This window comes from Puma concolor, chromosome E1 (genome assembly GCF_028749965.1).
Source record: "Puma concolor isolate L17-30 chromosome E1, mPumCon1.1.hap2, whole genome shotgun sequence".
Classification (NCBI taxonomy): domain Eukaryota; kingdom Metazoa; phylum Chordata; class Mammalia; order Carnivora; family Felidae; genus Puma; species Puma concolor.
Window position 1 is genome coordinate 38815414 of NC_141680.1, and position 22222 is coordinate 38837635.

At 52.9% G+C, this 22222-nt stretch overlaps 2 protein-coding genes across 5 annotated transcripts; one reads left to right on the forward strand and one right to left on the reverse strand.

Annotated features, from left to right (window-relative positions):
- Positions 1 to 302: 302 nt before the first annotated feature.
- On the reverse strand, positions 303 to 8990 carry CDK5RAP3 (CDK5 regulatory subunit associated protein 3). Of its 3 annotated transcripts, none has more exons than XM_086687109.1 (14): positions 8839 to 8990; positions 8568 to 8613; positions 6381 to 6512; positions 6005 to 6105; positions 5582 to 5630; positions 4734 to 4912; positions 4401 to 4537; positions 4039 to 4183; positions 3532 to 3642; positions 3048 to 3123; positions 2348 to 2436; positions 1287 to 1492; positions 761 to 932; positions 303 to 650 (listed from the first exon to the last, which is right to left on the reverse strand). In XM_086687109.1, exons 1-14 carry the CDS (start codon positions 8842 to 8844, stop codon positions 585 to 587), a joined length of 1515 nt encoding a protein of 504 aa, XP_086543235.1. In that variant the 5' UTR covers positions 8845 to 8990; the 3' UTR covers positions 303 to 584. The 3 variants fall into 3 exon arrangements, with proteins under 3 accessions (XP_086543235.1, XP_086543238.1, XP_086543237.1); XM_086687112.1 differs by having other exon boundaries at positions 8739 to 8853; XM_086687111.1 differs by lacking the exon at positions 5582 to 5630 and having other exon boundaries at positions 8839 to 8979.
- A 7563-nt stretch (positions 8991 to 16553) lies between these two features.
- On the forward strand, positions 16554 to 22001 carry PRR15L (proline rich 15 like). 2 transcript variants are annotated; one of them, XM_086687119.1, is made up of 2 exons: positions 16554 to 16712; positions 20849 to 22001. In XM_086687119.1, exon 2 carries the CDS (start codon positions 20878 to 20880, stop codon positions 21178 to 21180), a length of 303 nt encoding a protein of 100 aa, XP_086543245.1. In that variant the 5' UTR covers positions 16554 to 16712; positions 20849 to 20877; the 3' UTR covers positions 21181 to 22001. The 2 variants fall into 2 exon arrangements, with proteins under 2 accessions (XP_086543245.1, XP_086543246.1); XM_086687120.1 differs by lacking the exon at positions 16554 to 16712 and adding an exon at positions 17017 to 17636.
- Positions 22002 to 22222: the final 221 nt, after the last annotated feature.

The following is a 22222-nucleotide window of genomic DNA, read 5'->3' on the forward strand; positions in this document are numbered from 1 at the left end:
TCGCTGGCTCCAACAAGGCTGCCACTCGACTGTTCCCCTTGGCTTTCTGGCCCAAGTGGGGCAGTCTGGCCTGGCCATGGAAAGAAAGGGGCCCAGCAGACTCAGCTACCCCAGAGCTTGCTGAACCACTTGTAGATGCTCATCTGGGGCCCTCCCTGTCACCAGAGGCAAAGAGGCAAAGTCTCTAACCCAGGACTCCACAGGAACAGCTGATGGCCTAGGGAACCCACTCGATCAAGAACCCCAGGCAAACAGGTGCATGGCCTTGACTCAAGGCCCAGAGAAGCAGAAACTGTCAGTGGTGAAGCAAGAGTCTCTTCCTCTTTTATTAAGTCCAACTAGATGATGAGAAGGACCAGAAACTGGGGTTGCAGGCTGACAGGCCACAGGGCCAATCAAGATAGCTTCTTGCCAGAACATACAGTGAGGGTCAAGGTCACCATCTAGGTGACAGCTCCTTCATGCGGCCTTCCATCCTCCAATCACTTGGTCTCTGGCCAGGAAGGGCCCTGCCGCATCAGCCCTGGCTGTAGCACCCCTCTTCCTGAAGGCTGGGAAGCCGGGAAGGTAGAATGTGGGGGCTGTCACAGATAGGTTCCCATCAGGTTCACGGGGCGCCCACTGTACCTTTTGGAAATGTCAGCTTCAATCTGAAAGACAGAGGTACCAAGTGGGTGGGAAGCAGAGAGGCAGGGGTGCCTTGCTGTGTAGAAACTGGGGGTCCCCCACCTGCTTGGCAGGTCTGCCTTTCCGGTCTCACCAGCTTCTGCAGCTCCTTGGTCTTCTCCAGCAGCAGATCCAACTTGGGCTCCAGGGCCGCCTGCTCCTGAAGCGCTTCCTGCTGCTTCTGCACCATCAGCTCCTTCTTCAAAGCCAGAAGCTGGGACTGCTTCAGCTTCTGCTGGAGAAACTCAGTCACTCGGTCCACATACCTGTGCAGGGTATTCAGGTGAGGGGTGCTGCCGAGCAACCCCGAGCATCCCCATTCAGCTGCTGGGAAAGGTGAGGCTCAGGAAACCAAATCCCTAACAGGCCTCTCAGCCTCCACACCCTTCAACTCCTTCTTTGCGAGGTAGAGTGCTCCCAGCTCCCCTGTCCTACTTGGGAAGCAGAGCCATCTTGCCCCAAGACAACCCCTGATCCCAACCGTGACAGCACTGCTATGGGAGGCAGAGAAGAGCTCTGGGGGGCATGGAGAAGAGGAACACAAGGAGTCAGGGCTGCTCAAGATGGCAGAGCCCCACATCATGCTCCGGAACAGCCCGATGTCAAGGGGGAAACCAGACCTTGGTGAGGCCAGGATCATAAACAGGTGTTGCATTCGAAGACTGGTGAGCCGGCCGATCAGATCCTGCAGCGCCGACACCATGGTAACCATCTTTGCTTTGGTCTGGCCCTGCAGGATGGCGGGAGCCAGCTGGAACTGGCTCACGGACAAGATGTCTGCCTCCTCACTCATCTCCACGCCTCTCTGGGTCAAGAAGATCTCGAGCTGAGGGCAGAAGAGGATCTGGTTGAAACCAAGAAGAGAACTCAGACGTTCTCAGATGCTCAAAACGCAAGAATGAGACGTGAGGGTTGGACTCTGGGTGAGAAGGTGTTATTTCCTCTGAATACTTTTACTGCTAAAAACTTAGCAACTATAATGTGAGAGTTTGATGGGGCGCCTGGGTGGCTCAGTCAGTTAAGTGTCCAACTTCGGCCAGGTCAGGATCTCACGGTGCCTGAGTTCGAGCCCCATGTCCAGCTCTGTGCTGACAGCTCAGAGCCCGGAGCCTGCTTCGGATTCTGTGTCTCTCTCTTCTCTCTGTCCCTCCCCGGCTCACACACTCTCTCTCTTTCTCAAAAATAAAAAAAACATTAAAAAAAAAAAAAAAGATTTATAATGTGAGACCTTGAGGCAGCCTCTCACTGTCATTCTTCTGTCCCCTACTCCTATCTCAGGCCCTCTCAAGCCCTGGACACCTCTCCTTCCTCCCAGTGTATGGATAACTAAGGACACACAGATTCAACGGGTTCTCTCTGCCCCAGTGAAGGTATTTTCTCTCTGTGAGGAATGAAATTCAGGGAACAGGAATCCACATCTGAGAAGCCCTGGATTAAGAAAGGGCTGGGAAGAATCTGGGAACCAGCCGCATGTCTTGTCACTCTTATTCTACCTTAGAAACTTGATCCCTTTGTCCTTCTCTGTCCTGGAGGCTAAGAGGGGCCTCTCTGGGCAGAAAGAAAAGGGAACAGGTGAGGACTAAGAACTTTGACGAGGACCTCACCAGCCAGCAGTCCACTGGGAAGGCAACAGGCGGAGATTAACACAAAGAGGAAGCGTCCTCCCAGAGGACGAAGGTACCTCCATGAGCTCATCAATGAACTGATTCCGGGTCTCAGGGTATTCAAGAAGTGTCAGGGCATCTGGGCCCTTAGCAACACCTTCTGGAGCTGCCAGGAGGAGAGACAGAGAAGTGATAAAGTCGCTGGGGACCACAGAAAAAGACCCTCAAGTTCGAGAGGTTCTGGTGGGTTAATATGGACACAAACCCATTGCCCTAAAGCTACTATCGATCTCATCCCAGGGGGATAGGGTTACCCTTTCCTTAACCGGACACTACTACCAGCCACTACTACGGGCGGCAGGTCTGTGAGGGGGGCCGCAGAGCTGGGTTCAGGGCCAGGAAAGGCCTCCTCTGCTCTGGTAGGCCGCGAAGTTTCATCCTGCACCGCCCTCTAGCGGCTCAGATCGCTGCTGCATCCTCTCCAGCGGTGGGCAGGGGGTCAGGTCACACCTCCAAGTCCAGCAGCCCTCCAGGAACCTCCCACCAGGAAAGGTGACCCATATTTGGGATCTCAAAAGTTGAGAGCTTCCAGACTTACAATGTTCCTCCACACTCACGTCATCATCAAGATTTTGAGAAAACAGTTAAATGCGTGAGAAGCCCAATCTTGGCAAGTGCATTTCTTCTTTGTTTCTAGAGACACGTGGGGGGGGGGGGCAGGGTGGCTGGCTTTTGAGCACTCACTTCTGCCAGGGCTACAGGGAGGGCTGCACTTACCCTGGGTTCCAGCTTCTAGCACTGTGATCTGCAAAGCGGCATCGTCTCCCCAGTCTATCCCATCGCCCCCAGCTTCCTAGGTAGAAAGCAAAGAACCCTGGCAGGGTTGCAAGAATCTTCCCCAGCAAAGGGAGCCGGGATAAACCAAAGCCCTTGATAAGTCCATGGCCTACACATTTCAACTGTACGAAGGACTTACAGCCCTGACGTAGGTGGTAAAGATGGCAGGGGGGCCCATGTATGCTGCCACTCTCATCCCTGCTTAGAGTTACCACCTGCCTGTACCTGACACCTTGCCCCAAATGCCAGGAGAAAAATGTCAAACCTGGGATATGACACTGTGGAAACTGCCTCCCCCTGCCAATCTGGTCTGAAAGCTATGGACTTCAAGAAATGCCTTTAGAGACAGACAACGCTTCTTTTATCACCAAAGCAGTGATCACAGAAAAGTTCTCAGAGGGATGGACTGTGAGAGCGTCCTAACCTTTGAGTCCGATTCCAGGGAGATGCCCCAGTCAATTTCGGCAGCCTGGGCAGAGATGCCAGAGTCCATCCCTTCAGAAGCCACCTCCACCCCAAAGTCACCCCAGTCAATCTAGAAGGGGAAAAAAGTGTTAGCTCACAGAAAGTGGGTGAAAGCAAAGGGGCCTGCCTCCCCAGGGGCCTCAGCTGCCCATGGAAGGGGCACTGGCACACTGTTCAAGTGCAATGGGCTCCGCGCTCCCCAAAGGACCGCCCAACTTCAGAGTTCACAGGGCTGAAGGATTTCTAGATTAAAGCCAACAGGCTCACTGAGCCTTTTCAGTGCTCATCTACACTCTGGCCTCAAGGAGGCCGGAAAATTAAAGGAACAGGGCCCCCCTGGACCCTTCTATGTATAGTCTCTTCTTTTCTTCCTTCTGAGACTCTGAACTCAGTCAGGGCGGGGTGGGGAGGGGTGGAGCTGTGTGGGGGGATGAGGAAGCAGCTCTCACTTGGCTCATCATCTTACCGCGTCTTCTTCCACCGGCTCAGGAGGCTCCTCGAGGTGCGGCCGCTCCACCACAGAGGGCTCGGTCCCCGTCCTCCATTCGTACACAGTGGCGTTTCCCCGCCTCTGCACGAATCGCAGCATCGGCAGCACCTGCTCTGTGGGGCTGCAACGGAGCACCAGACTGACCCTTCCACTGCCCACTCACAGAGCCCCCGCCGGGCGCCACCCTGAGCCCTGCGGCCAGATGGGCAAGGCTTCCACAGGTTCACATATGTAAAATTAAACTCAAATGTCATGTCCGAAAACACAAGCAGAGAAGAGAGGACAGCAGGAAAAATAGGTCAACTGTCCCAGCTGCTGGAGAGAAAGAGGTCCTTTACCTTTCACACACAAACCCCACACAGGCCTGGTAGAGGTCAATAGCTTCGCCCAGAGACTGGGCCCCGGCCCCGATCTCAGCCAGCTGACTCGGCAGGTCCTTCACCAGGGCCAACAGTTCTCTCCGGACGTTGTCTCCCTAAAGAGGATGGACGAGGGAGGCTAAGACAGGAGTGGTGGGAAGCGGAGCCCAGTGGGTTAAAGAAAATGCCCAGAGACTGGAGATGGGTGAGACACTGGCCCAAGAAGGGTGCAACCGGGCCGAGAAGGGAACCTTTCCCAGAAGCCAAGGAGCTGGGCTCAGGCCAAGAGGCCCCAGGAGCCCTCCTGCTCACCGTGATGCCGTACTGCTTGCATGAGTGGTAGAACTGCTCTCGCATCTCGGTGGCCCCTGCCTGGCCCTCCTCCTCCTTGCGACTATATTCTTGCTGCAGCTGCTGGCATTTGGCGATCTGCTTCTTCAGCGAAGGGATCTCGTAGTTGACATTTCGAACCAGGAGGCTAGAGAGTTCCACTGCGAAGGGCCCAGGAAATTCACCCCAGACGCCCACACCACAAGGCAAGCCTGCCCCCGGGACACGCACAAATACACCGAGGCCTAGCAGCGGAGAGCACGGCTTGGCTCCCCCCACCGCCCACCCCGTTCCTCCCCTTCCCAGCCGTGGAACCTCACACAGCCACCTTATCCTCTCCAATCCAGTCCTCCTCTGTAAAACAGGGGCCAAAATATTTCCCATGAGGACTAACAGAATCCACATGAAACAGGAGTACGATTCCTGGCATTCAGTAGATACTCAGCAAGAATCAACTATTATTATTAATACTTGGGGGAAACATACCCCGAAGTACAATCGGCCCTGTAATTACTCTCAGGCATCCAATATGGCCCCCCGATGACCCATGCTTCCTCTGCCCAGTGGAGAAGAGGGGGGAGGTGGTCACCAAGAGGTCAGTGGTGTTGGGTCTATACATACTTGCCTGGTCAGGCCCGGCAAAGGCCCCCTACTTGCCTGGTCTTCCGCTTTCTCCCAACACTCTTTGGGGGATTTCTTGGCCCACCTGGCAAACACTCATACCCCAACCTCATCCCCCACACGGACTGTGCCTCCTGGAAGCCTAGTGTCCCAGAACTCTGGGAGTGGGCTGCCCCTGGACTCCAGCCTCCCAGGCTGGGCCACTTTACCTAGATAGATGTTGTCCTTCTCATACAGGGCTACGATCTCCTGCCAATCCTGGGTAAGAACGGAAATAGGAAGTGAGCCGGAATAGCACTCGGGCAGCCACATCTCAGCTCAAGCCGCACACAGGGGAAGCTCCCCCAGCCTTCACATCACATCAGACGCAAACCCCTTGCCTTTCTACATAACGCTGGCTGGACCACTTCATTTTAACAACGTGGTGCCAATGAGCATTCCCCAAAGCAGCAGGCCTGAAAATGGAAACCCAGGGGTAGGATCTACTTTTGGTACAAACTTTGGGGATGGACAGAAAGCTCAGGAAATATGCTATGTAGGCATCTCCACCGGACCCTCAGCGAGACCAGAGGCTCTGACCCTGTAGACCGGATGGGTCTGGCTGCACATTAAGCGGCTTCAGCCACACTTGCCTTCATTCGCTGTGAAGAGTACCGGCCAAAAATATTTTTTGTGGAGGCTTCGGTGCCTTTGAGAAGGTCCACGATCCTTAGGCAGTGGAAGTAGTGAATGTCTAGAGAGCAAGGAAGAGCAAAGACTCTGGGAATTATAGTATCTTGCCCACTATGCTGGGCACATGGCTGACTGATGAATGTGCTGAGAATCTTAGCATGCATAGCTTTCCCCTTCACCATTGTGTGTTGGAAGAAACTAGCATGTACCCCCCCCCCCCAAATAAATCTTTCTCTAGGGATTAGTCCTAAAGCTAAACAATAAGGGAGGAGGTTGGCTGATATACAGTGCTCCAGGAAAGACGGGGCTCCGGTAATGTAGTCCCAAATCACTCACAGGATCCAGAGAGCAGCTGGGCGATCTCCTCGCTCTCTGGCATGTCCTGGATAGCAGCATTGATCTTCTCTCGGATGGTCAACACCAGACTCTGCCATTTCAGATTGCAGTGTCGTCTGTCGACCAGCCAGTCTATGTGAGAAACACCCAAATCATAGCATTCCCACTCATGACAGCCAAAACGCCGTCACTAATTCAAGTGAAATACGCTAAGACACTGGCTAAAAGTTGTGTTCATATTGGTTAAGGTGTGGGGGATCACGGGAAGATGGGAATAAAGAGAGCCTCAAAGGGACCCTTGGCGTTAAACAGACTCCAGCAACCTGACTTCATCGCAGTGTGACTTTTATAGAGCAACTGCCTCCGTGCAGGGATAAAGAAAAACTGTGAATTAGTCCTGACATCAAAGTGCCACTTTTGACCGCTCTAAATTCTCCATAATATTTTTGCTTCCATGAGTAATTATATCTTTCTTACTGACAGAGGATGCTTTTCAACTTCCACTTCCTCAGGGCTGGGATTAATCGTGACAATGGAAAATACAAGATGATTATGCCAAGTACCGGATGAATGAACAACTGCAAAGCCCCTAATACCTACAGCGCCCTGCAGACTAGGTAACACCTGGCACCACGAGAATACCAATATGACTGACCTCCTGGAATCTGAGCCCAGATTTGTGTTTTTAGTAGAGCGGGTGGGGGGATGAGAGCCATGTACATTTCCTCAGGAGGAGAGCACTAAGAGCTAGGCTTTGCGATCACATGGTCCTGGCTTCTGATTATCAATTTGCTTAGGCAAATCTCTTAACCTTTCTGTGCCTTGGTTTCCCCACATGTAAGATGAGGATAATACGGTACTGGACACAAGAGGGAATAAAAGTAAAACATGGGGCACCGTGCCTAGCACATGGCAAGGACTCGATAAATCCTAGTAAAAATCATTTTTACAATGTCAAGTGCTTAAAACAGCACCTGGTAGAGCCAACTCTGAATGAATGGTTGCTGTTCCATTGGTCCTTCCCATGACCAGTGACAAGCTCATACAGCAAGAGTGCACAGGTGCTGCAGAACTGGGACAAATGTGAAAGGACACTAAAGAAGCTCCATCAAGTGGCCACTGCACAGAACTGACCGAATGGTCCACAATGGTGAGTCCAGAACCTTGCCTTTGTTAATACACCTGCCAACTAGCCAAACATTGGGGTCCCACGCTAGCTATCACTTACACTGTTTCTGCTGTATTCCTCTAAAATCTTCAGAGAGAAAAATTCTGTAGATGTCATAGAACTAGAAGGGGACGAGGTAGTCAAACAGAGGTCATCTTAATGACTAAACTAGCATCAAATCAATTGATCCAATGAGCATTTTAAAATCCAGGAGCTGTGCACTCGCCCTGGAAAAGTCATAATGAAGAGGTCCTTGCCTGGCTCTGAACTGAGGAGGTATAGAGATCAGATACTGGCAGCAGGGAGATGGCCTGGCCACTAAAAGTTCTTTATTCCCAATTGGATCTCTGTCTCTCTTCCTCCTAAAATCAAGCGGAGATGGAAGCTTTTAAAATGAAAGGAAGGTAGGGGTGCCTGGGTGGCTCAGTCGGCTAAGCATCCGACTTCGGCTCAGGTCATGATCTCACAGTTTCGTGAGTTCAAGCCCCACATCAGTCTCTGTGCTGACAGCTCAGAGCTTGGAGCCTGCTTCGAATTCTGTGTCTCCCTCTCTCTCTCTCTGCTCTCCCGCCCCCGCTCATGCTCTGTCTCTCTCTCCTTCAAAAATAATTAAAAAATTTTTAAAAAGAATTAAAACGAAAGGAAAGTAAGTTTTTTTTTTTTTTTTTTTTTTTTTCATACAAAAAGCATCGACCCTGGGGCTGACAAACTTAAGTTCCAATTTCGGATCTACTGCTTAGTAGCTGACCGTCTTTAAAGTAAGCCACTACTCTCTTGATGCCTGAATGACCTTACAACACGTGTTAGGAATGACGTGTTAGTAGAAGACGCAGGTCAAGTACAGACTAAGAATGGTTCCTTCCCGCTCTTCCTAGCGCCGGCAGGTAGCCACCGCAGAGGGCATAGAACAGGGCGAGTGGTCAGGGGCCTTGGGGCGTCACGGCTCCCAGCTGTTGGCAACAGGAGGCAATGGGCCGGGCTTCCCCCTGACAGCGGTTGCGCGGGGCGTCCCCTCCTACCGAGCAGCTTGCTGGTCTGGATGTCGATGGGCACGTGCTGATGGTCCTGGCGGGAAACACAGCGAGAAACGGGGCTTGAGCGCGGGGAGGGGGCGTGCCACCCGCGCGCTTATTTCCGGGGCCCAACCGCCACCTTGAGGGGCCAGAATGTTGGGCCGGGAAGGGCCGAACCCGAGAGGGAGACCGGAGAAGCGGGTCTGGGACCGATGGGTTGAGCTCAGTCCAGGGGTGACAGACTAGTGCCCCATTCCCCCAGCTCCTGTCTCCACACCTGCATCTTTCCTCCACTTCCGCTTCCGGCCGGCGACCCAAGTCAGCCCCACCTACAACCAATCCAGCGCAGGCCTGGCCGAGCCTCAGTTTTGGCACGGTCGGACCTCCTCAGGCCACGTCGCCATCTTCCTCCGAGCCAATCGGGGCGCGCGCTCCACCCCTGGCCACAAGCCCCACCCACCTCGGGGCTCCGAATGGCTGAGCCCGGGAGGGGCGGGAGAACCGAAGACAGCCAATGGGAGACGCGAGGCGGGCTCAAAGCTGGAGAAGGGCGGGGACGCCGAGAAAAGGCTGCAGGGGCTGCGAGATCACGGCAGACGGCGCCGGAGAGTTGGTCCGGGCAGCTTCCGGCCAGGTGGGCGCGGGGTTTACGGTGCAGGCATTACTGTGCTTGCAGACAGGGTCCTAGCGCCGACCCTGGAGCCTTGTAAGCCGTTAGAAATGCCTTCTTCCTGCCTTGCCTGGCTTTACTGTTCGTCGCACACTTGTGGCACTTGTCACACTTTACCTTCCCATTCAATTTATCTGATAGACATGTGTTGAGCACCTGCTATGTGTTGTGTGATTGGACAGGAAAGGGGTGGAAGGAAGGTCAAGGGAGGCATTCCAAAGAGAACACCTCAAATGAATCTTAAAGGAAGGGCTACACAAAGAGGGGCCTGTGGGGAGATGTGTTCCGGGTGGAGGAGACTGTCCAGACAAAGCTATGGAGGCCACAAACTGCAAGAGGGGTGCAAGGAACAACAGGCAGGCAGGACTGGCAACATAATTGGTGGGGTCCAGGGCAAAATGAAAATGTAGGGCCCCTTGTTAAAAAGTTGAAGAATTTCATGAGGGGCCCTGCATCAGGTCTCACACTCATGAAGGCGGCCGGGAAGGCAGGCCAGCCTCTGTGCAGTAAAAGGTTTGTAGCAAGTAGTGGCCAGAGAAGAGCCGTAAAAGTGGAAAGGTCATATCATAGGGAGGAGCCTCATTAGGGAACTTGGACTTTACCTCCGCTGACAGAGAGGAACCACTGGAGGGTTTGAAGGGTTTTGAAGCAGGGAGGGACCTGTTCAAATCAACTGCAAGGAGGATGGTTTCGTGGGAGATAAGGCTGGAGACAGGGAGACTATCTGGAAGTTATCATGCAGAGGTCAGTGACCTGGGACAAGGCATGAGGAGGAGGGGAAGGGCTGGATTTGAGAGATGTTTTGGAGGGAAATGGACAGAACTTGGCCATCAAGTGGGTGTGTGGATGGGGGAGATAGACAGCAAGGATGACATGTAAAGTGGCTGGATTAGGAGTGCCACCAACTGAGACAGGGATGCAGGATGCTGACCAGGTATTGGGGAGGCGGGGTTCTTGGCTTTGAACTTACCAGGTTAGTGGTGCTGGGAGGCCCCCATGTAAAAAAAGTGTGCAAGAGACACTTGGGTCTATAGCTTTGGAGTTCAGGGGGAGCCCTGGGGCTAAGGGTGCAGCTTTGGAGAGCCACAAGCTGACTGATCTGAAGTTCACATGCTGGCTGAGGCTGAGGGAAGGCATGAGATTGGGCAAGAGGTGGGTAGAGTGAGGAAGAGACTGGGTGGGCCCAGGATAGATTACCAGGGACCTCACAGGGCTGGGTGTGCCATTTGGGGCCCCTCCCCTTCCAGGATGTTAGCTCCTCCAGGAGGCTCTGGCTGGTTCTTTGGAAAGGACCATCCCCACCCCACCCCGTTTCTGCCCCAGCACAGCACTTGGGGCTCAGAAAAATTTGTTCTTGAACTGTGTGGTGTGCTATAGCAACAAGAAGACCTAGATTTCCATCCAGGGAGATCTTGGACTATTTCCATAACCTCTCTGCCAGCCAGTTTCCTTAACATGGAGCTAGCACCTATCTTGACTATCTTGGTATTTCTGTTTATAGGCTTACATAAATAAACATACTAGACGTATATAACACTTTGCATTTTACAACATGCTTTAATATATCTCTCATGCTTTGAAGACCGTGTCTGTGTGTGAAACATTAATCGTCATTAATTAAAAAAAATTTTTTTAAGTTATTTGTTTATTTGTGAGAGAAAGAGAGAGAGCAGGGGAGGGGGAAAGAGAGGTGGACACAGAGAGAATCCCAAGCAGGCTTTGCACTGTCAACACAGAGCCTGATGAGGGGCTCAAACTCAGGAACCAGGAGGTCATGCCCTGAGCCGAAGTTGGGCACTTAACCAACTGAGCCACCCAGGTGCCCCTAATCATCATTATTCCAACATGAATTGAAAGATTTCCCTGGATATAGCTCACTGGGCAGAACTAAGGGCCTCTTCAGGGCTCTCTCATGGGAATTTGGCTCCCATCTCAGAGTCCTGACTCAGGCTGTAAGAATTGCTGGGACTCCCCCCCCCCCCCATGATTAAACAAACACTTACTGGGCTCCAACTATGTGTTCCTGGCTCCCTGGGACACCCCAAGAAGCATGGCCCTGCCCCACCCTCAAGGTGCATCTCTCCTCCTTGAACCAACAGGTGGGGCACAGCAGGACAGGGTGAGTTGGTGGAGGCAGAGACCACCAGCATTTCACCCCACCCACAGCTCCCCGGGGTGACTCATGTGGAACAGAAGGATGTTTGAGAATAGTTCTGCCCGGCCGCTGGCCTCAGCTCAGGGTGGCTGCCCTAGACAGCACAGGAGTGTGGGTTTGGGGTGGCATTCTGCAGTGTTTGTCCTTTTCCAAAAGCCACAGAGAACCTCGGGGCCTATGGGCAGAGAAGCACATATGTGGTCTGGCATCCGCGGCATCGGGTCCTGGGGGTCTTCCAGCAGTCGGAAGGTGGCATGTGGGATGCCTCACTGTGATCCTCATGATCCTCTGAGGATTTAGCAGATGGGACACTGGGGAGGTGGAGAAGGGCATAGCAGGCCTGTGCCAGCTTTGGACAGGAAAGCACGGAGCCCCGGGGCGGCCTGCAGGCAGGCTGCTTGACTATCCTTTGTTGTTGTTGTTAGCTTTCTTATTAAGTGATAACCGTGTGCCACGTGACAGTGTAGATGTTTTACAAGCCTTTATCTAACTTGATCCTTCCAACAACCTTATAATGTGGGTACTATTATTAGCCAGATCTTGCTTAGTTAAGTAACTTGTCCAAGTTCACACAGCTGGTAGTTGGTGGGGCTGCGATTCAAACCCAGGCCTGTCTGGCTCCCTAGCTTGCATTCTTGTTCTCCGTGGGATGTGGCTTCTCCCGAGGCCCTGCCTACCCCATTCACTCTGCTTGGCCATCTCAGCCCCGGGTCTCTTTCTCCCTCCGCTTTGGCTTGATTCCCATCTTTTCCCCCAGTTGTTGTGCCAGAAGCTTGGAACCCCCACCCTTGCAGTCCCTGCCCCTTTCCAAAGTTCCTTCTTACCACACCTCATTCTGGGCAAGAACACCTATTACTTATCTTCCTGCAATAGCCATAAAAAGAAGGCTTACCCTTGACATTCAAATAATCCATTTCTTTTATCCACCATATGTTTATTACTATATGGTCCGTGTTTTCTGTGTGTTTGCTCACAGCCATGCTGTGTGTGTGTGTGTGTGTGTGTGTGTGTGTGTGTGTGTGTGTGTGTCTGCCTGCTGGGCTAAAAGCCCCGGAGACTAGTTTTTCTTTAGTTTGCCTCCGAACATCATCTGTGAGCACCTTGTGGGCAGCGAGGACAGGCTTGTTCATCTGGGTAACCCCAGCTGCATGATACCTGACATTGAAATCAGGTGCTTATTGGCTGCTTGTAAAGAAAGGAATAAGAGGTGTGACATGTGCAGGCAGCCATTTAGTAATGAGTAGGGACTGGGGTCACTGGGTCTGGAGTGGGGAGGGTTACACGTTCTCCAGCTCTTTTCGTCATCTCTCCTTCCGCAGCTCAGGACTTAGAATCAGGCCCCCTGAACTGCTTGCAACTGTAACCCAATGGTCCCTGTGTCTTCGTGCCACAATAGGGCCCCAAGATCCTTGGGGCTCCCTAGGTGTATTTTACTTCCTTCACTCAACAAGGGCAAATTTCTGAAAACGTGCACGTTGCATGTTTGTATGTGGAATTATTATACTTGAACTTGGTTTTAGGGAGGTGCATTTAAAGGTTAAAAAAAAAAAAAACACCATAAAGCAATAAAGTGGCCTGTTTAGAAAATATTCATAGTTTATAGCCTTATCTCAAACTCCCCTCCCAGCCCAGCTCCTCCCAGAAATAAATCTAAAGGCCAAGGGTGGGGCCTGATTTCCCAGGCTGGTCCCTGTCTGGAGGGTGGGCCAGAGACTCCACGGCCCGCACCTGGTTCTGGTGGTGTTCTCCAGGGGCCGGCCACAGGTGGGCATCCACCAAATCCTGCCCACTGCAGTTCTCATTCGGGCTCCTTCTGCAGTGTGGGAATCAGAGAACAGGATTCTGCACCCACCCTCCCCAGGTCCCAGGCATCACAAAGTTCTGGAGTTTGGAGTCAGGGAGTGTGGGCAGGAGTGCTTCCAGGAGGAGCCCCTTCTAATAAAGATGGAAATGGTGCCCTGACCCTTGGTTGCTGTACCCCAGGTAGTGACCATCTCATTGACCCTCCAGTGTCTTCCCAACACTTGAGCTGGGATGAGTGTTTAGCCTCTTCTGTTCTCTTCTAGATGGGATGTCCATTCTCAAAGAGATGGGGCTTTCAGAGAAAGTGATGGATCTAGAAAGCTGTGGGCACCTTCCTGGGACAGCTATATTATTTTTTAAAAATTTGTATTTTTAGGGGCTCCTGGGTGGCTCAGTCGGTTAAGCGTCCAACTTCGGCTCGGGTCACGATCTCATGGTTTTTGAGTTCAAGCCCCGCGTCAGGCTCTGTGCTGATAGCTTAGAGCCTGGAGCCTGCTTCAGATTCTATGTGTCTCTCTCTCTCTCTGCCCCTTCTCTGCTCATGCTCTGTCTCTCTCAAAAAAATAAACATTAAAAAATGTTTTTAAAAAATTAAAAAATAAGATTTTTATTTTTTCATTTTATTTATTTTAGAGAGCACACGTGAGTGGGGGAGAGGAGCAGAGGGAGTGAGAGAGAATCTCAAGCAGGCTCCATGCCAAGTGTGGAGCCTGACTCTGGGCTCGATCCCATGACTCTGGGATCATAACCTGAGCCAAAATCAAGAGTCAGATGCTCAACTGACTGAGCCATCCAGGTGCCCTTGTAAGATTTTATTTTCAAGTAATCTCCACACCCAGTGTGGGGCCCAAGCCCACAACCCCGAGATCAAGAGTCGCACACTCCACCGACCAAGCCAGCCAGCACCCCAAGAAGTAGACTTCTTACTAGAGGCAGGCGGACCTTGCAAAATAATATCCTAAGTTCACATAAACCCCTGGGAAGATGATAATTAACAGCAAGCCTGCTGTAGCTGAAATCACATGAGCTTTGTCTCACATTTGCCTGACCCAGGGACTGTGGGAAAAAGGCAAACAAGCTAGATTAAGAATTTCTTAGGGTAAAGACAAGACTTCTATTTCTCATTTGCGTTTTAAAGCTTGTATTAAGTCCCTACTATGTCAGGTCTGAATCTGTGGCAGATAATTCTTGGTTCAAGGAGATAAAATTCTCTAAGGGAGCCAAATACATGAATAGATCATTACAATACTATATATGTATATATGTATGTACATACACCCATATGATCAATCATGGTATATATCATGTTAAATAGCATATGAGCAAACTCTGAAGGAATAAAAAAGTTCCTGGTGGCATAGGAGGTGTAATAATTAATTCAGGCCTTGAGGGATGAATAGGGGTTTATCTTGGTTTAAACATTTTTTTTAACGTTTATTCATTTTTTTGGAGAGATAGAGACAGAGCACAAGCAGGGGAGGGGCAGAGAGAGACGGAGACACAGAATCCAAAGCAGGCTCCAGGCTCTGAGCCATCAGCACAGAGCCCAGCACAGGGCTCAAACTCACGAACTGCAAGATCATGACCTGAGCTGAAGTCAGCACTTAACAAACAGACTGAGCCACCCAGGCCCCCCAAGTTTGTCTTAGTTTACACAGGAGGTCATTCCCGAGCAGGAACACAGCACGCACTCCTAATCCCAGCTTCTTTGGCCAGGAAGGTAGGCAGAGAAAGGAACTAGTGAGAGGATTTATGGCACGTTGGGAGAGGAAGCTGCAGAGGCCCATCCTAAGAGGGCCGGGCCAAGTGGGTTCCACTATGGGCCAAGGGGGGCCTTTGAAGGACTGTCCACTTGAGGCCTAGAGGTAGGGGCGCTGTTGAGGAAGGAGGAGAATATGAACTCACAAGGCCATGAGAAGTTGAACCAAGTAGAAACAGGGTTGGAAATGGTAGGGCAGATGTGAGAGGTGGTTAGTTTGGGAGTTGGTTGAGGGGATTAGGAGCCCAAGGAAAGGGGGATCGTCTGCCTTTTCTCTACCCAGTAGTTGGCTCAGAGCCTGGCACACACTCAGACCCTGGAGGAAGGAGCTGGGTGGGTGAATTGGGCATCTAAGCCAGGCCGCACTGGGACACACAGCTGCAGGGACACTGAACACACAGGGGATGTTCCTCGCTCTCCAGCGATGCCTGTCCTAGGGGAGAGAATGCCAGCACAGACGGGCCACCTGAGGGGGGCGGCAAAATAACCTGCTCCAAGGTTCGGAGCCTGATGCGAAAGCAGCCCTGGGTGAACGCTGCGCACCACCTTGGCTAATGCAGGTTTGCAGGAGGGGGTGGGTCAGTGAGGGGATCCGTGAGGATGTCGCCCCCTGCCCGAGCAAGCTCTGCCTTCTCGCCTTTCCCTGTCTTCCAGCCTCGCCACAGCCCCGTCTCTCCTCCTTCCCAGAAAGCTGGCCCCAGGTGTTACCCCCTTTATAACATCCACCAAAAGCCCGTGCAATGGACCCCTGGAAGTTTGGAGGAAGGGGCATGAAGTGGTACTTTGCAGAGTACAATAGGAGCATGGTCCAGTATCAGAAAATCAAATGCCGCTCTGCCCACGCACGTGGAACTTGGCATCTGATTTCACAGCCCCCGAAGCCTACCTCTAAGCGATGGAGATGTCTGAGGGTGGGTGGGTCTGGAGAGCCTGGCCCAAGGTGGGGCCAGTGACCACCCCCCACCCTGAGGAGGGGCCCTTCAGGTAAAGAGGGAACCGCAGCCCCCCACCCAGTGCCCGCCTGAGGAGCATTGAGCTTTGGGGTGGAGCGGACAGCCTGGGAACCGGTCTGCCAACCAGTTTAACCAGGGACTGGTTTCGACTCCGGAGTTCAAAGGAGCTAGGGTGCACCCCGTCCCACGTCCCACGTCCCACCCGGCCAACGGGGAACAACGGCGGCGCTTAACCCTTTCCCGGTTGTGCCTGGGGCCACGTCCAGATGTGGTCCGTGATGGAGAGGGTCCGACCCTCTTTGGGGCATGAAATGGGTGAGGGTGACCTTGGCTACAGCGGGGGGGGGGGGGGGGTGCAGCCAGGCCCACGAGGGTGGGGAAACTGAGGAGAGAGGCTCCCTTGTTCCTCCTGCCCCAGACTTCCCTTGGGGTTTCCTCTTCCTGCCTAGGCGATCCCCGGAGGACCCTGACTTCTGGGTGGGTGCAGGGGCACTGGGATTGGATTTCTGGGGTAATGAATATTCATCAGCCTGATCCGGCCTCTGCTTCTGTTTACTTAGCCGGGAGGGGCTGGGTTTCAGGTTCACCTTGACTCCTGGAGCCGCAGCGGAGCAGGTACCCGCTCCTGCACCTGTTTCTCTTGCACCTGCTGTCCAGCTGCTCCTACCCAGCTCGCCTGGCCTGAGCCTTGCCTGGCGTGGCACCCTGGAGGCACCCCTACCTCCTCCAGTCTCCCTCCCGGGCAGCTGCCACGCTCAGCTCCTTCTCTAAGGAAGGTCTCACCTCCAGCCCGGAGCAGCCAGGATTACAGGTACAGGCAGAGGGTGAGGGGGTGGGGAAACCAAGGCACAGAGCCCCGTCAGGGCACTCCGTTCCACTTCCATGGCTGACAAGACTAACTGGGAGGGGGAACCCAGGCGGGCTGGTTCCCATCTCTCCCCTAGGTGGGCAGGCAGCACTCAAGACTCATCCCACTGGCTCTTGGAGTTAATCCAGGCCTCCAGCAGAGCTCTTTCTGGGAAAGTTTCCCTCCAGAGCAGTTCTGTATTAACTCTTACTAAGCTGGAGCCTACCCACCCCCCACCCCCCGCCCCCACCACCAGCCTGGAGGATGTTTCTGGCCGTCTGGTAGGAACATCTCTCCGTTCCTATCCAGGGTAGCCCAGTCTTACCCAGAGTGCACAAATGGCATCAGGGGTCCTGCAGAGGGATAGGGGCTGGGGGGTTCTGGGTTTTGTCTTCAAGCATAGAAGCTGACTCACTTCCTCAAGTCCCCTCCACTCCTCCACCCCCAACACTGTCAATGGTTAACTTGTCCCAGCTCAGAAGGGGCCTGGTTCAGTCTGGACAAGGCCCTTGGAACAGTTCATGGAACTCAGCTAGAGTGGTGGGGCTTGTCCTAGGTGGCCACATGCCCACCAGGGTGCTGGCTGTCATAGGCAGGGTGGGGAGTGGTGGCAGGCTATCCTGTGAGGCCCTTTGTGGGCTCCAAAGCTGTGCAAACAGTGGCGATGTAGCTAACTCGCATCCTCAGGGGTTGATTTCTATCATCCCATGGATTGCAGGGCCCCAGGGCGAGGGCCCAGCCCTCAGTTTGGCCAGCTAAGGGCCCTGCGCATGCAGACCGCATGGCCCCACCACATGTCACCAAATGCTGGGTCTGCTTGAAAACCCAAGGACACCCCCTGCCCCCCGTTTCCTCTGACCTTCTGTGATTAGGCGTGGGCATGTGGCTGTAAGTATATCACTCTTTCTGATGTTTGATAGCTTTTGATATCACATCACTTTTTTTATGTTTATTTATTTTTGAGAGAGAGAGAGAGAGACAGAGCATGAGTGGGGGAGGGGCAGAGAGAGAGGGAGACAGAATCCGCAGCAGGCTCCAGGCTCCGAGCTGTCAGCACAGAGCCCGACGCGGGGCTCGAACTCACAAACCGTGAGATCATGACCTGAGCAGAAGTTGGACGCTCAACCGACTAAGCCACCCAGGTGCCCCATATCACATCACTTTTTTGATTGAAAGCAAATCAGATTTTACACTATCTTGGGGTGACTCACCACTTAAAATAATCTTATAGTTTGGTTATTTTGTAAAATAAACAGTCCTCTAATTTATCTCTTCTGTTTAGATTTTCATACGTCAGTCTTGCTGAAAGGGGCAAACATCTCTTACCAGTGCTTCTATGTCCTCTCGGACAGAAGGGACAGCAAAAGGCATCTTAGCCCAGAGTTCAAGGCCAGCAGACAAGGGCCCTGATGACTTGGTGCCATGGTGGAAGTCCCAGGGCAGGGTCCAAGGTCTATTCCCGTCTCTCTGTATGGTTTTCTGATAAGGTTCCTTGTGATCGGTCACTTCCTTCATTCCGGGGAGAGTTAAGCCCCGTGGATGCCGATTTGCAGCACCCACTAAAGCAGGTGTCTTTTTTTTATGTTGCTTTAATTTTTATTTTTGAGAGGGAGAGCATGCGTGGGGGAGGGCCAGAGAGAGAGGGAGTCAGAGGATCCAAAGCAGGCTCTGCACTGACAGCAGTGAGCCCAATGTGGGGCTTGAGTTCATGAACCAGGAGATCATGACCTGAGCCGAAGTCGGATGCTCAACCGACTGAGCCACCCAGGTGCCCCTAAAGCAGGTGTATTTTAGCCGGCACAGGCAGAAGCACTTTCTCTCAAGGGGGTGGGCAGTCAGATGGTTATCGTCGGCTCAGGAGTTGGATTCTCCACCCCTCTCTGAGTTCCTTGGCAACCCCGGATGGGCGGTGGTGGGGTCACGGGCCTTGCCCTAGACCAGGCGGCGACTGGGCACCCACAGGCCAAGCAAGTGTCCTCCCCACAACTCCTTCCAGAAACCCATTCTGGAACACCAAGTTCTGTGCAAGATTGTGCTAAGCCCAGGTGGGGGGCAAGCTGCCAAAGCAAACCTCTCAGGCTGTCCCCTTTGTGCACTCACCTCTCCAGGGTGCCCTGAGAGTATTTATCTGGCCACTCTCACCCCCTTTCACTTTCTAAGTGGGAGCTGCACAAGATCTCCCCTGGGCTTCTCTTGCTACTTGAGCTCAGCTAGAGGGACAGAGCTGGCAATGTGGGATCTGCTTCCCAAAGAGGTAGCAAGGAATCCATCAGGCATGTGATCTGGGTGGGGGGCTGAGTATATGGCGGGACAGGGGGCACCAGCAGCAAGGGGCCATGGAGGCGGGCACTCAATCCATTCCAAGCCTAGACCAGCATCCTGCTTTTGTTTTTCCCAAATTTGATATGCTCTCCCACTTAAAAAAAAAAAAAAAAAAAAAAAAAAAAAAAATCCTTGCTCATTAGGGAAGATCTGGAAACCAGAAACAATACAGGGAGAAAACACCCCCAATTCCTTTTCCATAAAGAAAATCACTATTAATCATTTGTCATACTTCTTTCTGGTCTTTTTAGAGAATATAGCTAAGACCATTGGTTTTTAAAAGGAGGTAACATACGGGGCGCCTGGATGGCTCCGTCAGTTAAGTGTCCGACTCTCGATCTCGGCTCAGGTGATGATCTCACGGTTTGTGAGCTGGAGCCCCTCCTCGGGTTCTGCGCTGACAGCGTCGAGCCTGCTTGGGATTCTTTCTCCTTCTCTCTCTGCCCCTACCCTACTCATGCTCTCTCTCTCCCCCTCCTCTCTCTCAAAATAAATAAATAAACTTTTAAAAAAAAAGGAGGTGATAGATTTGCCTGTGCTTGGGCTGCCTGACCATCTAGCTTTCTGGTGTATTGTGGCTACTGGCTCCTCCCCAGTACCCTTCACAGCCACATGCAGAGTCCTGAGAACCAGACCACCACCCTCTCCAGGCTCACAGATGCCTTGATCTGTCATCCCTATGCCTGCCCTTCCATTGCTCTGAATTCCTCCAGTCTGCTGTCTCTTTCTTCCACCTTCCACCCACCGTCCCCCACCAGCAACGATGTCCAAGAAACCTCATCTCCCAGAACACGTACTAGCTCAGACAGCATCTGTGTGGAAATTAGTAGAAGATGAGGCCAAGCCAGGACGCACTGCTTGTCAGCGGGGATGCCTGGATTCTAGCCTCCAAGCCCCACCTCTGTTGGGTACCTTATGGAGGGTCCAGCCTGGTCTAAACAGTATCTCATGTGGACCTTGTGGCCTCACCAAACCTTCCAGATATCCAAGCTTTTGGCTCCCCTGCAGACTCCTGTCCTCATGGAAGCTAGGTGGGGAAAGGAACCATTCCTCGATAATTACTAACGTTACCATGTTTTACTTTGCAAAGCATGCCTCCCTCCATGGGCAGGGATTAACGTTAGAGCTAAATGTTAGGGCTGGAAGGGACAGCTGAGGACTCTGAGGGCCAGAGAAGTAACTTGCTAGAGGTCACAGGCTAGTACAGTCCCCGGGACTTCCCACTCCCGGCCTGAGCTTCCTCCCGCTCAGGAAAAATACAATGGCTCCTTCACTCCTGCTGGTCCCCACTGGGAAGTCCAAATTACTCTCAAAATTGTAAATCCTATTTATTTTATAATGAATACTAAACAAAATGCACAGGGTGTTTCTACCCATCTGATACCAGCCAACCACCTGCCGGCTCCTGGCGGCAGGGCCTGGTGGCCTAGTGGGAAGAAATTGGGAAGGGTGTCAGTGGCCTGGGTGCTGGGTGACCCAGGCAAGCCGTTCACCTCCCTGCAGCCCTGAGGGGCCTGGAATCTCAAAGCTCCCTACAACCCTGCATGGCAAAAGTATGTGGCTGTCCCGCGGCCCCTTGGCCTGTTGATGTCCACTTGGCTGCCCCTTCCCCAGGCCCCTCTCTCCCCTCTCTTCCTGGGTTCATTCAGCTTCACCTTCAATTCTTTCAGGCCTGGACTACTGAAATAGCCCACGATTAGGAGTTTAGAGAGGGCTGCTCTGAGGTACCCCCCTGCTCCCCCACTGCCTCCTCTCACTGTCCCACCCTACTCTTGCAGAAAGCCCCACCCTTGGCTCGGGGAACGCCATGACCGAAGTGGGCTGGTGGAAGCTGACCTTCTTGCGGAAAAAGAAATCCACACCCAAGGTGCTCTATGAGATCCCCGACACCTATGCCCAAACAGAGGGCAGCGCAGAGCCCCCTGGGCCCGAGGGCGGAGGCCCCGACGGCAACTTTAACACCCGCCTGGAGAAGATTGTGGACAAGAACACAAAGGGCAAGCATGTCAAAGTCTCCAATTCGGGCCGCTTCAAGGAGAAGAAGAAAGTCCGAGCCACGTTGGCAGAGAACCCCAACCTCTTTGATGACAGGGAAGACAAAGGACAGTGAAGGGGGCCAAGGAGGATGCTAGCACCTCCCCACTCCTGCCGTCAGCCGGATCTGAGACAGGAGCTTGCCACGCTGGCCTCCTTGGCCACAGCTGAAGCCGTGGGGGCAGTTGATGCCTGCTGGCAGGAAATGTCTGGTTTTAGGTTTGTATTTATATACCCCAGCTTTCTGGAAGGCCTGGGAGATCCCAGGGTACTCCCACGTCCCCCAGCACATACAGAAGCACTCCAGTCCGAGGATGAGAGCCCCACCCAGGAAGGACAGCCCTCCTCGCTGTGGCGGTGCCAGCAGGGAGGTGGGCATGGCAAGAAATGGAGAGAGGGAGCGGACAGACTTCACTTCCTCCAGGGGCACAGGGTCAAGGGTGAGTTTCAGTTGCTCCCTCTACCTTCTCTACCTGTAACTGTTCGCTGGACCAATTCTGAGAGTGAATTTTCCAGAAGCCACACGATGGGGTGGTTTCCTGGAGCTGGAGGAGGTGGAGACCCTGAACTTGAGCTCACTTTCCATCACAAGAAGGAAGCTTCCTGGAACTTGGTGCCCAGGTGTGCGGGGAGAGAAGGACGCTGGGTGGTGCTGCAGAAGGCCAGGTGAGGGACCCCATGGCTCCCCGCACACATCCTCAAAGGGCGCTGCACTCGGGGAGGGGGTAGGGAGCGTTGGTAGGAGCTAAGAGCAGCTAACTCTCTTCTCCCCTTCTCCTACTAGTATTTAAGAGGGACAGGCCCCAGAGATGAGTCCTGGAGCCTTGAATTTTGCTTAAAAAAGATAATTGTAGGTTTCTCTTTGTAATAAACGGTGATGCATAAGCAGAGAACCTATTTATGCTTTTGTCTTACATTTACTGAGGCCCGTTTCTAATGCCTTTACTCCCTTCGTGTAAGTAAAGTAGAACTTTGTGCTCAAAGTGTTCCTATCAAGCATCAGAAAGGATCCCCAGGGGTCACCTAGCTGGTTGGTAGAGCATGTGACTCTTGATCTCCAGGTTGTAAGTTTGAGCCCCAGGTTGGGTGTAGAGATTACTTAAAAATAAAATCTTTTC